General features: G+C 43.5%; 1 protein-coding gene across 4 annotated transcripts in view; it reads left to right on the top strand.

The window, feature by feature from the left end:
- Positions 1-15,058, top strand: part of CACNA2D1 (calcium voltage-gated channel auxiliary subunit alpha2delta 1) — a 333,903-nt gene that overhangs the window by 272,150 nt on the left and 46,695 nt on the right. For all 4 annotated transcript variants that reach the window (XM_081957523.1, XM_081957522.1, XM_081957524.1 and 1 more), the window contains 10 exons: positions 2,623-2,683; positions 3,070-3,167; positions 3,790-3,871; positions 4,811-4,873; positions 5,440-5,543; positions 6,265-6,342; positions 7,664-7,731; positions 10,861-10,905; positions 13,650-13,721; positions 14,536-14,688. In XM_081957523.1, coding sequence (XP_081813649.1) covers positions 2,623-2,683; positions 3,070-3,167; positions 3,790-3,871; positions 4,811-4,873; positions 5,440-5,543; positions 6,265-6,342; positions 7,664-7,731; positions 10,861-10,905; positions 13,650-13,721; positions 14,536-14,688 — 824 coding nt within the window. The remainder of the gene's footprint in view (positions 1-2,622; positions 2,684-3,069; positions 3,168-3,789; positions 3,872-4,810; positions 4,874-5,439; positions 5,544-6,264; positions 6,343-7,663; positions 7,732-10,860; positions 10,906-13,649; positions 13,722-14,535; positions 14,689-15,058) is intronic.

Here is a 15,058-nt window from a genome sequence, read left to right as displayed (position 1 = left end):
TTCCTGCAAAAGCCCACTCCCCTTTCGCTCTTCTTTTATTTCCTCTGGGAGGGGCCATTCACCGTCTACCTGTGGCTTTACTCCAAAGTCGACCCCTGTTCCTTAGCTGTTCCCTTCATCTGGAAGCTCTCTGCATGCGCACACTGGGAACAGGCTCCTGCTGTTCTTCTGCCTCACTGATGTCTGACTCTGAAGGCAGCTGATAACTGTCAGACGGCCCTGGCCCCCTCTCTGCCTCCGACACAGAGCTCTCATCAGAGCCTTTCCCAGACTCCAGGACTGGTCCAGGTTCCTCCCCAACCCTCCTCACTGTCTGAATCTGCTGCCAGCTCCCCTGGCTGCTGGCGGGCCACAACATCATGGTTGTCCCAAATGTGCTCCTAAAAGTGAAAAGGGTGGTATGACCACATGAATTTCACCCTTCCCCCCTTTTTTAATGTATGTGCAGAATTTATTTCTCAGCATTCTGCAAAAGAAGACGATCAGATGAATGCCTTAGGGCTGACTTGTTAAACATTTTGAGAATGAGTTTCACCGCTACGCAGTCTGTAGAAATAGCCACAGTCTATAGAAGTACAGGCAACAGTTAACTGACTAACAACAGTTTGTTTACTGACTGTTACAAGGGTGTAGCGGCACTGAAAGAAGAGACTTAAGACTGTTTTTCACTTCTATGGCCGTTGCAGCTTCCCCATGGCCATGTGATTTATTTATGATGTATGGTTCAGATTTACGACGGTTCCAGTTGGGGGGGGGGGATTCAAAGATTTTAGCAACCGGTTTTCTGCTTGGTTGCTGGGTAGGTGTGGCCATTTTGGGCGTGGCCTACTCGGCTTACTGCACCATGGCAGGGGGGAGTGTTTTCACCCTCCCCAGCTCCAGAGGCTTTTTTTGAGCCTCGGGGACGGCAAAAATGGCCTCCACAGGCTCCGGAGGCCCTCTGGAGACCGGGAATATGCCTTTTTCCAGACTTCCAGAACTTCTGGGAGGCCCATTTTGGCCCTTCCAGGGCCTCCACGTGGGCCCTGCACTTACCTGGTATCCAAAATGGTCTGCGTGGAGACTCCTGGGATGGGTGGGGCCAGCCAGTCCTCGCAACTACCATTCAGCGAACCAGATGTAAAATTAGCATCCAGTTCGCCCCTAACCGGCTGAATCCCACCTCTGTTTACAGTGTCCCGGGGTCACGCGATCCCCTTTTGCGACCTTCTGACCAGCAAAGCCGAGGGGGGGAAGCTGGACTCACTTAACAACCGTGTCACTAATTGAACAACTGCAGTGACTCACTTAAGAAACGGGGCATGAAAAGTTGTAAAGCGAGGCAAAACTCCCTGGACAAACTTCTCGCCAAGTGACACAAATTCTGGGCTCAGTTGTGGTCGTACATCGAGGACTAGCTGTCCGTTAAAAATACACTCGATCAAAATTTCAGAAATACTGTTGTTTTTTTCCTGCAGAATACAGCTGTACAAAAACTGAACCTGCACTCTCTCTCTCTCTTTCTCTCTTTCTCTCTCTCTCTTTCTCTCTCTCTCTATGCCACAATATTTTTATTCACGTGGCTAGTTGAATAAAATATTGGCTTGTGACCCCTTTTGTTTTACCCTGGTTTTTTTTTTCTGTTTTCTTGCCTTCTCTTTCTGATGGATAATCACAGTCCAAAAGGGCAAGTATATAACATTCTTGTTGCTAATTTCCCTCTGTGCATTATTGTGGATGTTTGTCATTTGTGTTTCATTTTTTTTCCTCTCGGCTGCCACCCCTTTGTGTAGGTCCCTAAAGGGCTTTTGTGTGTCCCCCCCCCCCCCATTGCTGGTTGGGTATTATAGAGGCAAATAAAGGTTAAACATGTCTAAAATGACATTCCACCTCTCATCCCTCTGCCCCATTGTTCCCCCCCCACCCCCAGTGTCTTGTCACTCTCTTTTCTTTTGCAAACAATCTTCATTTTATTTCCAGTCTGGAACCTTTTATGCGTTTCAAGCAATCCTGAAATGCAACGATGGTCAAATAAATTGTATTTTAGGACCCATTTTGCAAAGGCTTTTTGGGTTGAGTTTGGTTCTTCTATCCATGTCGTTCCAAAACTGGGCATTCTTGACGGAGGTGGCAGAGAATGCATCGCGCATTCATCATCCCACAATTGCAAATGACACAAAAAGAGGGCTGTTGTGATGTCACAGTGCTAATTCTGTTTCCTTTGTACAGCTAGCTTAAGGGCAGAGCTTGCATTGTGACATCACAACACACCCGAATTCTTCACGTTTGCCCAAATCTCTGGATTCTGTCGACGCCTCTGACGATCGTTCGTCTCACTTTTTAAGTTGCGGCAATTTTGGATTGTGTTTCTTTTTTCCTAAGTTGCTCTTTTAGAATTGGATCTATTCCACATCTAATACGAAAACGTTGATCTTAAGTTATAGTCATTAGGAAAAGAGCACTGAATGTGGTTGTGTTTCATCTGGGCTGTCTACAAAGACTGGCCACGATGCCTTACGTAATCCATGGAATTAAATGTGGAATTCATCCAGGTGTTTTTGCGGTTAGACATTTTTAGCCTGTCGATCAAAGCCATCAAGAAGGGAATTTAGTTCATTGAATGTCTCGCTTTTCTCTTTGCAGTTATTGCAACGCTCAAGCGAGAATCCTTTGACGAATTCGGATATACATTTTTAGCACCAAGGTTAGTCATCTTTGCCGGTCGATCTCCATCTTGCTAAATATTAAATAGTATCTCTTGACTGATGTAGCAATTATGTCTGGAAGAATAGGATTATCTAATAAAGTAGAGCAAGTCAAGAGTAAGTCCTTACTGAATTAAAGAATGGATTGTGAATAAATACGGCATCCAGTTTCGGTCGCCATGATGTAGAAAAGATGTGGAGACTCTAGAAAGAGTGCAGAGAAGAGCAACAAAGAGGATTAGGGGACTGGAGGCTAAAACATAGGAAGAACGGTTGCAGGAACTGGGCATGGCTAGTTTAATGAAAGGGACTAGGGGAGACATAATAGCTGATTGTCCAATGTAGCTTTGGGATGAAAATTTCATCTTTTTATTTACTTTTTTAGGGACTACTGTAGCACAGTGAAAATAACAGATAACAATACTGTATTTCTTCAGAATTTCATTGAATTTATGGATCAATATTCACCCGAAAACCCTTCATGTAAGTATGGCCTTTTCAAGAAATTGCTCTCTGACAATAACACTGAAAGTGCATTGATTTAATTAAAACACAATAATGGAATCAAACAACTGGGAATGTTCTGAGATACAGTAGATGGACCAAAATCTTATCAATCTTGTCCTTTTGCTAATAATTTATTAATAGTAGATAAATGATTATCTTCTCTTCTCTCCTCTCCTCACCTCTACCTTCTCTTCCCCTTTCTCTGTTCTTTCTCTTCCTTCTTCTTTCTTTCCCTTCTTCCTCCTTTCCTTCTTTTATCTTTCCTTTCCTTCTACTTTTATCCTCTCCACTTCTCTTCCACTCTCCTCTCCTCACCTCTACCTTCTCTTCCCCTTTCCCCTTCCTTCTTCTTTCTTTCCCTTCTTCCTCCTCTCCTCTCCTTCTTTTATCCATTCTTTCCTTCTTCTTTTATCCTTTCTTCTACTCTTTCAATCTCTTCTCTCCTTCTCTCACCCCTACCTTCCCTTTTCTCTGTTTTTCCCCTTCCTCCTTCTTTCTTTCCCTTCTTCCTCATTTCCCATCCTTCTTTTATCCTTCCTTTCCTTCTTCTTTTCTCCTCTCCTCTTCCAATCTCCTCTCCTCTTTTTTTTCCTGGTAGGTAATGGCTTGGTGATGAGAGCTTTGTTGGATGCAGGCTTCACAAGTGATCTGGTCCAGAATTACTGGAGTAAGCAGGACCCGTGAGTATTCCTTCCTCTTCCTCTACCCCAGCCCATGAATAGCTCTCACTTATGAATCCTCATGCTGCCTTCAGCTATCAGATCAGAACTTACTGTTTGAACAATCCACTCAAAAGAAATAACATGGTAAGACAAAGAATCTGCAAGCTCATTATTCTGTTTTAGAGGAACACTAGCCGATAACCCAGCGTTGCCCAGGTATTTAATTATAGGGGGGGGGGGGGGGGAATGTCCGGACTAAATGTAATTTCTAATGTTGGGGTTTCCCCCCTCACCAGAGGGAGCCCCCTTGTGGAGTACTGTGAAGATGTTACCATGGCAATTCCACTGCGCTGTATAGTAGAAGCTGTTTTACGGCAGTACGGTAGAAGCCATTTTAAGGCACAACAGGCTGTATCTTAACAGAACACCCCCCCCCCCCGAGGGATGTCTTACCCCCCACAGTATTTTTCTCCTGAGAGTAAGTCATCTGTGCACTAAGTTTGGTTGAAATTGCTCATTCATTTATTTATATATACATGCATGCATGCATGCATACACACACACACACACACGTTATGTCAAAGCACCTGGTATGCCCAAATATAGGAGGAAGCATACTGCTTCCCTTTTGCCTTTCAGCCCTACTCCAGGAGCCTTCCAGGCCAAGAAACCATTTTGTGTTACATTTTTGCTGATAAACAAATGAAGAGAGACTAGCATAGATCTATTTCAAGCTATTTAGCTCTCATCAGCTAGCCGTACCCTTACTGGGATTTGAACTTGGGCTATTTTACATGCTAGGCAGTTATATTAACCTCTAAGCCACAAGCTCTCCTCCCCTATCACCTGAGACAGTGGCATATACTGTATATATACAGTATATTTCTAAATAAGCTCTCAAGAATCTTGACTTGTTCTTCTCAGTTGATGTTGATCTAAAAATCTTTCTCTGTCCAGGGAGGGAATCACAGCACGCTTCGTAGCTACGGATGGAGGGATCACCAGAGTATATCCCAAAAGGTAAAAGAGCCACTTAATCTTCAGTAGTGGCGAGTTTGCTAATGAGTCATGTGCTCAAATGTCTGAGTTCCTGCAAAGTCCCACCGACACAGTGGGAAATGAAGAATTAAAGTCTTGGTACAATCAAAGTTCTTGGTTCCTCAAAAGTTCCGTCTTAGTAGTGATGTCATCTGGGGAAACCCGAACCTGAAAGCCCCCTCAGGTTTTCCCCACCTAAAGGAAAGTCAAAGTCCCTTCCCCTGCACCCCCCATGTCCATCATATGGCCCAATCAACCCACCATCCCAACTGGAGATATTCCCCCCACCCCCAGTTATGTCTCCTCAGGCGCAGGCTGAACGTCCTTGACTCCCAGGGAAAGGAATATTGTTATGCTATATATCTCCACCAACTCCATGCAACTCCCCTCCCGTTTTCCCACAGCACTAAGTGTGGCAAAAAATGGCCTCCAGAGCTGACACCTGCCTCTCTGCCTTGAGTAACAATTGCCTTGCCAGCATTTAAACAAACAAACAGACCCTCCAGGGAATTGCAATTAAAAAATTAATATCCGTGTCTTACGTTTAGTGCAGGCGAATATTGGACAGAAAACGCGGAGACATATGAGCAGAGCTACTACAAGAGGAGTTTAGATAATGAAAATTATATCTTCACAGCTCCGTTCTTCAACCGTAAGTCGCTGGTTGCTCGCAATATTCACTACCTCTTTTCGGCAGTGCAGGTTCTATTATAAAATTGCATGGGCTTCTTTGGCAAAATGCAGAACGTTGGAAGTTTTTAACTACAGCGCAGATCCAGTTCGTTAATGGGATATAGGGTGATATCTAGGAGAATTACAGTTAGTTAGCAGGTTGGATTAGATTTAGACCAGGGGTGTCAAACCCAAGGCCCAGGAAGTGGGGGGGGGGGGAATGATTGATTGATTGATTCTTAATGGACCAGTGCAGTGGTGAAATTCAAAAATTTTCCTTGCCAGTTCTGTTGGCATGGTTTGGTAGGTGTAGCTTGGTGGGCATGGCTTGGGGGTCATATGGCCAGTTGGGCATGGCTGAACAACTAACTCACACAAAATGTCCAAGCAGCTGGACTTCACACAAAATGACCCCTGCAACAACCTCACAATCAGGCACAGCTGATTGTTGCACAACTGGTTAGTCGTTAAAAAATGCTTTAAAAAGTTTTTTAAAAACTTCCAAGGATCACAGCTGATCGTCAGCACTTTTTTTTTAAAAAAAATGTAAAGCATTTTTTTTGCTACCGGTTCGGGCGAAGCGGCCCGAACCGTTAGCATTTCACCCCTGGGCCACTGTCATCCAAGGGCTGTCGGTGCTACTGATAAAGAGACACATCATAATGGCGAATCAGCTCTATTTTCTTTTCCTGAATCCTCAGGAAGCATCTATGAAGATGGGGTCATGGTAAGCAAGGCTGTGAAGATCACCGTGAACGGGAAACTCCTCAAACCAGCAGGTAGGAGAGAATGGGGCTGTCCCTCAGAGATAGGACTCATTGTGGACCATAGTAGTTTCGATGTCCGTAAGAGAAAGCATGCAAGCATTCAGAATCATCTAAGGGGGGGGGATGATGAGGTTTGAATTCTGGAGACCGAACATTCCGAGAATGGTATAAGGAAAGAAACATTATTTCCAGAAGACAGACAGACAGACAGGTAGGTGGGTGGATGGAAGGATGGAAGGATGGATGGACAGATAGATAGATAAAGAGAGAGAGATTAGATAGGATATAGATGGATGGATGGATGGATGGATGGATGGATGGATGGATGGCAGGCAGGCAGATGATAGATAGACAAAGATAGAGATGGATGGATGGATAGGTAGGTAGGTAGGTAGATGAATATAGATAGATAAAGAGAGAGAGAGAGATTAGATAGGAGATAGATGGATGGATGGATGGATGGATGGATGCATGGACGGACGGACAGAAGGACAGACAGACAGAGATAGATAAAGAGAGAGAGATTAGATAGGATATAGATAGATGGATGGATGGAAGGATGGATAGATAGATAAGCATCCAGATGATAGATAGACAAAGATAGAGATATATAGATTTAGATGATATATAGGGATAGATAGATAGATAGATAGATAGATAGATAGATAGATAGATAGATAGATAGATGATAGATAGATAGACAGATAGACAGATAGATAGAAAGAAAGATAGAAAGAAAGATAGAAAGATAGAAAGAAAGATAGAAAGAAAGATAGAAAGAAAGATAGAAAGATAGAAAGATATAGATAGACAGATAGACGGATGGATGGATGGATGGATGGATGGAAGGAAGCAAGGATGGATGGATGGATGGATGGATGGATGGATAGATAGATAGATAGATAGATGATAGATAGATAGATAGATAGATAGATAGATAGATAGATAAATAGATAGATAGAGGTAGTCCTCGACTTATGACAGTTGAAGCCACAATTTCTGTTACTTTTCTTGCCATGGTTGCTAAGTGCAGTTGTTAAGTTAGTAATCTGGTTGTTAAGTGAATCTCGCTCCCCCAATGACTTTGCTCATCAGAAGGTCACAAAACAGGACCCAGGACTCTGCAAATGTCGTAAATATGAACTGGTTGCTAAGTGTCCGGATTTTGATCATGTGCCCACGGTCATATGTGTGAAAAATGGTCCTAAGTCCCATTTTTCCATGCCGTTGTAACTTTGAATGGCCACTAAGTGAACTGCAGTACGTCGAGGACTACTTGTGCATCGTTTTGCCATGTTGATAGATTTCTCATGCTACCTGTGTTTCTCGTCAGTTGTTGGAGTAAAAATCAACCTGAACAACTGGATGACAAATTTCACTACTATCACCATGAAAGAACAGGTGAGTTTTTTAGCCTTCACTTCCAGTTTTTTCAGAGCTGCTTCTTGCACCCTTAGCAGCTTTTCTTCTATAAAACACTAGCTAGACACCCGTTCTTCCTGATGAAACTATGTGATCGGGCTATGCAGGAGAAATTCGGTTCACAGTCTGTTGGTCCAGTGGTGGTCGGTGATTCAAACACATAAGGGAATATTCATTCCCACCGCCTTTGAGTCCAGAAGCGGTTCCATAGGTGGAAAGCATAGACATTTTGGTGTTTAATACTGTAAGGAGCCCCAGGCAGCTCTTGAGTGACGGAGTGGAACGTCTGCCTATTTGAACTGAGGTAACGGAATGTGAGGCAACTGGCAGTTGGAACAGTGTTCTTTTCAGGTGGGGAGGGGGAGTAGAACTCCTTAGCATCAGAGCATGTTAATTACTGCATAAGAAATACTAATGATCTGATGGTCATTTTGAAAAATCCTTTCTTAGCGAGCACCTAGAAGCCAAGAGGAAGGTACGTGCCACATTTCAAGTTTGTAGGCTTTACAGTTCTGGAGATTTCATGATGAGTGAGTGTTATTTGGCTTTGATAGATAGATAGATAGATAGATAGATAGATAGATAGATAGATAGATAGATAGATAGATAGATAGATAGATGATAGATAGATAGATGATAGATAGATAGATAGATAGATAGATAGATAGATAGATGATGATAGATAGATAGATAGATAGATAGATAGATAGATAGATAGATATGATAGAGATAAAGATACAGAGAGATGGATGGATGGATGGATGGATGGATGGACGGACGGACGGATGGATGGATGGATGGACAGATAGATAGATGGATAGATAAAGATACAGAGAGATATAGAGATAGATAGATAGATAGATAGATAGATAGATAGATAGATAGATAGATAGATAGATAGATAGATAGATGATAGAGACAGACAGACAGACAGACAGACAGACGGACGATAGATAGATAAAGATACAGAGAGATGGATGGATGGATGGATGGATGGATGGATGGATGGATGGACAGATAGATAGATAGATAGATAAAGATACAGAGAGATAGAGAGATAGATAGATAGATAGATAGATAGATAGATAGATAGATAGATAGATAGATATGATAGAGATAGAGATAGAGATAAAGATACAGAGAGATGGATGGATGGATGGATGGATGGACGGACGGACGGACAGACGGACAGACAGACAGACAGACAGACAGACAGATAGATAGATAGATAAAGATACAGAGAGATATAGAGATAGATAGATAGATAGATAGATAGATAGATAGATAGATAGATGATAGATAGATAGATAGATAGATAGATAGATAGATAGATAGATGATACAGACAGACAGACAGACAGACAGACGATAGATAGATAAAGATACAGAGAGATGGATGGATGGATGGATGGATGGTTGGATATAGATAAAGATACAGAGAGATATAGAGATAGGTAGGTAGTAGGTAGGTAGGTAGGTAGGTAGGTAGGTAGGTAGGTAGGTAGGTAGGTAGATATAGATATAGATAAGAAATATTGAATCAAAACCTCTATCCACCATGTTGATGTTCCATAAATTTTGAAGGTCTGGTTCTTTTTCGAGACCTTCAGGTCTCCGCCATAGGAGCGGTAAAAATAAGAATGTATGGGTTTCTTGGCCCAGCATCTGCTTAATCTTGGGTAACTATCTAACTAATTAACTATCTAACTAAGTAACTAATTTGCGAACACCTAGAAGCAAACAAAGTAATAGCCAAAAGCCAACATGGATTTGTCAAAAACAGATCATGCCAGACTAATCTTATTGCATTCTTTGACAAAGTGACAAAATTAGTGGACCAGAGGAATGCCGTAGATATAGTTTACTTGGAGTTCAGTAAGGCATTTGATAAGGTAGACCATAACCTACTACTAGATAAAGTAGAAGAATGTGGGTTAGACAGCATCACCACCAGATGGATTCGTAACTGGCTGACCAACCGCACTCAACGTGTAGTTCTCAATGGAAGTGCATCTACATGGAGGGAAGTATGCAGTGGAGTACCCCAAGGCTCTGTTTTAGGCCCAGTACTCTTCAACATCTTCATCAATGATTTGGATGGGGGAATAAATGGGGAACTCATCAAATTTGCAGATGACACCAAGCTGGCAGGAATAGCCAACACTCCAGAAGATAGGCTTAAGATACAGAAGGATCTTGACAAACTTGAACATTGGGCACTATCTAATAAAATGAAATTCAATGGTGAAAAGAGTAAGGTTCTACATTTAGGCAAGAAAAACGGAATGCACAGGTACAGTATAGGTGGTACCGTGCTCAATAGTAGTAACTGTGAGAGGGATCTTGGAGTTCTAGTGGACAACCATTTAAATATGAGCCAGCCGTGTGCAGCAGCTGCCAAAAAAGCCAACCCAGTTCTAGGCTGCATCAACAGAGGGATAGAATCAAGATCACGTGAAGTGTTAATACCACTTTATAATGCATTGGTAAGGCCACACTTGGAATACTGCATTCAGTTCTGGTCGCCACGATGTAAAAAAGATGTGGAGACTCTAGAAAGAGTGCAGAGAAGAGCAACAAAGATGATTAGGGGACTGGAGACTAAAACATATGAAGAACGGTTGCAGGAACTAGGTATGTCTAGCTTAAGAGAAAGAAGGACTAGGGGAGACATGATAGCAGTGTTCCAATATCTCAGGGGTTACCACAAAGAAGAGGGAGTCAAGCTATTCTCCAAGGCACCTGTGGACAGAACAAGAAGCAATGGGTGGAAACTAATCAAGGAGAGAAGCCACTTAGAACTGAGGAGAAACTTCCTGACAGCTAGAACAATTAATCAGTGGAACAGCTTGCCTCCAGAAGTTGTGAATGCCCCAACACTGGAAGTCTTTAAGAAGATGATGGATAGCCATTTGTCTGGAACGGTATAGGGTTTCCTGCCTAGGCAGGGGGTTGGACTAGAAGACCTCCAAGGTCCCTTCCAACTCTACTATTGTATTGTATTGTATTATCTCCCAACTTGGATAATACTGTGCATATTGTGTCTTCGTTGTTTTTGAAAGAGGAATGGTTTTATGAATGCCCTTGTTTCTTACGTTTTTTTTTTCAGTGTAAAAGTGGGAGTGAGCTTTGTGGATGTGAAAAGAACAGTCCGGTAAGAGATGCAATACATGATTTCCTTTATCCCAATAAACTCATCGTTAACATGTCATCTGTTTTAAAGGTTTATAACAGGACATGTATGTCATGTGGTTTTGGGCTCTTGAAGCAGCCATGTCAACATTAAGCATTAACATTATTGCAGGATCCAATCTGGGTCGGTCACTGGGATGGAGGTTTTGTCTTCTGAGCTTTGGGACTCGTGCTGGAGACCATCCTCAGAGGATTTCTCTCTAACAGTGTGTCATGCCCCCGTCAGAACCTGAATCTGCGGAGGAAGGCAAGCTGGGACTGGAGCCAATGGAGATTTAGGGAGCAGCCTCATTGGCTTCAAAGGAAAATGGGGAGGGGCAGGCCGAGTCAGGGCAGGGCCTTTCAGGATTGGGATGGCTTGTAGGCAGGGAGGAACAGGGGCAGGATGACCAAGAGAGGCTAAGAACATGAGAGCTCAGAGGATGCGCAAGGACCACCTCCTCCTGATCCTCGAGCACGGAGAGTGGAGAAAAGGCGAGAACAGGGCAGACTGACCGAATTATTCGGGAGGGGAGCGCCCCGCCCCTCTTCACAAGGCACACCTGGAGACTGAGACTTAAGGAGACGCTGTAAGGAGGGGCATTTGTCAGGAAGAAATGCGGAATTCCTGGAGTGTTGAGTGCCGACGTTTGAACCTTCCCCGATTCCTTGCATTCTTTCTGAATTTCTTGTTTTGCAGCCATGGAGCTCCCATCGTTGGGAGGCTGCTTGAGAGGTGTGTGTGTGTGTGTGTGTGTGAAAGAGAGAGAGAGGGAGGAAGGGATACATGTGTGTGTGTGTGTGTGTGAAAGAGAGAGGGAGGGAGGGAGGGATGGATAGATAGATAGATAGATAGATAGATAGATAGATAGATAGATAGATAGATATGTGTGTTTGTGTTTGTGTGTGTGTGTGTGTGGTGCCTGTTTTGTGTGGCATTTTAGATGTTGATTGGGGTGTGTTGATGGCTGGGTATTAAGTCATTAATACGTTAATCATCAACACTCCAATCAATGTCTAAAAAGCCACACACAACAGGCCTCATATAAACACCACACGCAGTAGAGCCCAAAGCACATATTGCAATAGAGAGAAGGTTTTTTTTCCCCAGTATGGCCTCCAGAACAAGTCTTGAAGCTTAGAAGACTAAATCTTTGGTTCCGGTGACTAACCCAGATTGGATCCTGCGATATTATTCTGGGATAGGTATAATCGCCTTCCTTCGTGATTCACATTATTATTAATAGTCCCTAACATCCAACAAAGTCTTTCAAGGGAGGATTTACAGTCACAGACCTTATCTGGCTTGGAGAGCTGCCAGGCCAATATCTGCAAAACTTGGCAAGGAGCCTCGGAGAGTCACAAACCAATGAAGCGAACTAATGGCCTCCTGCAAACTCCACTCCCCTTCCGCTCCTCTTTTATTTACTCTTGGAGGGGCCATTCATCGTCCACCTGTGGCCTTACTCCCAAGTCGTCCCCTGTTCTTTAGCTGTTCCCTTCTCCTGGCAGCTCTGCGCATGCACACACTGGGAACAGGCTCCAGCTGTTCTTCTGCCCCACTGATGTCCGACTCCGAAGGCAGCTGATAACTGTCAGACGGCCCTGGCCCCCTCTCTGCCTCTAACACAGAGCCCTCATCAGAGCCTCCCCCAGACTCCAGGACTGGCCCAGGTTCCTCCCCAACCTCCTCCCTGTCCGAATCTGCTGCCACTGGCAGCCACTGGCAGGCCACAACATTAGGACAGATATTCCATTGTAATTTATTCCAAAAAAATTCCAACGATTATAACTGGCAGTGTTTTATACTCCAAAGGACATAATTATCCAACCTGTGAATAAGATCTTGCATTATTATTTTTCTGTTTATACAGGTAGTCCTCAACTTACAACAGTTCATTTAGTGACTGTTCAAAGCAAGAACGGCAACTGAAAAAGAGGGACTTACAACCACTTTTCACACAACCATTGCAGTATCCCCAGGATCACGTCATCAAAATTCAGACGCTCGGCAACTGACTCACATTTACGATGGTTGCGTGTCCCGGGGGGGGAGGGGGTGTCACGTGATCCCCTTTTGTGACCTTCTGACAAGCAAAGACAATGGGGAAACCTATTGTTCACTTCACCAACCATGCTACTAATTTAAGAGCTGTGGTGATTCACAGAACGGTCGCAAAAATGGAGCAAAATTTACTTAACAAATTAGCAACGTTTTGAGCTCAGCGGTGGTTGTAAGTCGAGGGCTACCTGTACTCAGCTGGAATAATTGTTTCTGTCAGGCCTGCAGCCCTCTTTTCTTTTGGATCTTTGGCCTGCCACACTTTCTATCATTCTATGCATTTTCTACAGTGGGAAAATGGGAGGGAGGAATGTACGGAGATAGATAATATGTAGCTATAACAACATTCTTTCTAGAAAGCCAAGGTCATCCTTTGTCTGAACCTCTGCATCTGACCGGAACTGGATGGGTGGAAGCTGCCAGAGTGGCAGTGGGAGGTTGGACCATGTGATGGACTTGTGGGTGTGGGGGCAAGATCCTGAACTTTCAACTGGGTGGGGAAAACCGGGAAGCTTTCAGATTCAGGTTTTCCCAGATGTGCCAACATGGCTCTCTTCATAAATGGGAACTTTGAGCAATACTTTGCCTTGGACTCTGATTTACTGTTGGATGCTATTTGGAACTCTGACAGTTTCATTATATTCTGTGATTCTTCTTTCTGCTAGCACATTGATTGCGTCATTCTTGATGATGGAGGTTTTCTTTTGATGACAAACCAAGACAACTATGTTCCAGAGGTACGTGACTGAATTAAGCCTGATGCAGAATACCTTATTACATATTTTCCAGAGTATAAGACACACTTCCCCCTCCCTAAAAGAGGGTGAAAATTTGGGTGCGTCTTATACACCAAATGTAGCCCCAAACGCGAGGCACGGAGGAGGTGATGGTCTGTAGCAATCCCTGCAGCCTGGAAGAGCTGATTGTGGATATTCCAGGAGGCCGATCCACCCGCCAATCAGCTGTTCATGCTGAATCAGGCTGCAATAATGAGCTGAAGCTGACCTGGCTGTTCGCTATTTACTATAAGGATGTGTCAGAGTTTGCAGCAGCAATCACATTCAGAAAGCATACCCAAATAACTGATTCAGCAGAATTCAATAACTTCTCTTGATATATAATATAACACATTAAGTAAATATATAATACCTAAAGCAGGTTTTCCAACGTGGTAGTTCGGCAGAGAAGTTTCACTTTCAGTTTTAGTTTCAGATACCAGCACAGCATGCAGCTTTAGTACAGAACAAGCCACACCCAGGCTCCTCGCTGTCTCCTTCCTTGTTGCTCACACAGCAAATACTGTTTGTTTCCAATCAGCCCTCAACTCTCTCACACAATGACAGGACGCTAGCCAGATGAATCCCATGGATGCTGGTAGGCAGAGGCAGAATATTTTTTCTTATTTTCCTCCTCCAAAACTAAGGTGCATCTTCTACTCCGGTGCGTCTTATAATCCGAAAAATATGGTAATTAAGCAGTATTTTTTTTTAGGAAACACACCCAGTACTTGCTTGACCTCTGTTTGATGACCAACCTTTCTTTGTGTCTTAGATCGGAAAATTCTTTGGGGAGATTGACCCCGGCCTGATGCGAAATCTCATTAATATGTCCTTGTATGCCTTCAACAAGTCTTACGACTATCAGTCGGTGTGCGATCCAGAAGATGAACCAAAACAAGGAGCAGGACTACGCTCCGTCAACGTGGTCAGTATGCATTGTACCTTTCTGCAAAACTCACTTAACGAATAGCTCAGTTAGCAACAGAAATGTGATTCATATCGCTTTGGATTTATTCTGATTCATATCGCTTGGATTCCTTTTTGATTCATATAGCTTCGGATTTATTACGATCGCTAACCAGTGCCGGTGTCAAATGATAAAATAAGAAATAAACTACATATTGAGAAGGGCATAAGAAAGGGTGTAAGGAGCCGGGATGGAGCAGCGGTTAGAATGTAGTATTGCAGGCTGACTCTGCCAACTGTCAGCAGTTCGATCCTGACCTGCTCAAGATTGACTCAGCCTTCCGTCCTTCCGAGGTCGGTAAAATGAGGACCCAGATTGTTGGGGGCAA

The sequence above is a fragment of the Natrix helvetica genome (genome assembly GCF_964273705.1).
Source record: "Natrix helvetica genome assembly, chromosome: 6".
In the NCBI taxonomy this organism is placed as follows: Eukaryota; Metazoa; Chordata; class Lepidosauria; order Squamata; family Natricidae; genus Natrix; species Natrix helvetica.
The sequence above is the reverse complement of the archived record's forward strand: the minus strand, read 5'-3'. Positions and strand labels throughout refer to the sequence as shown.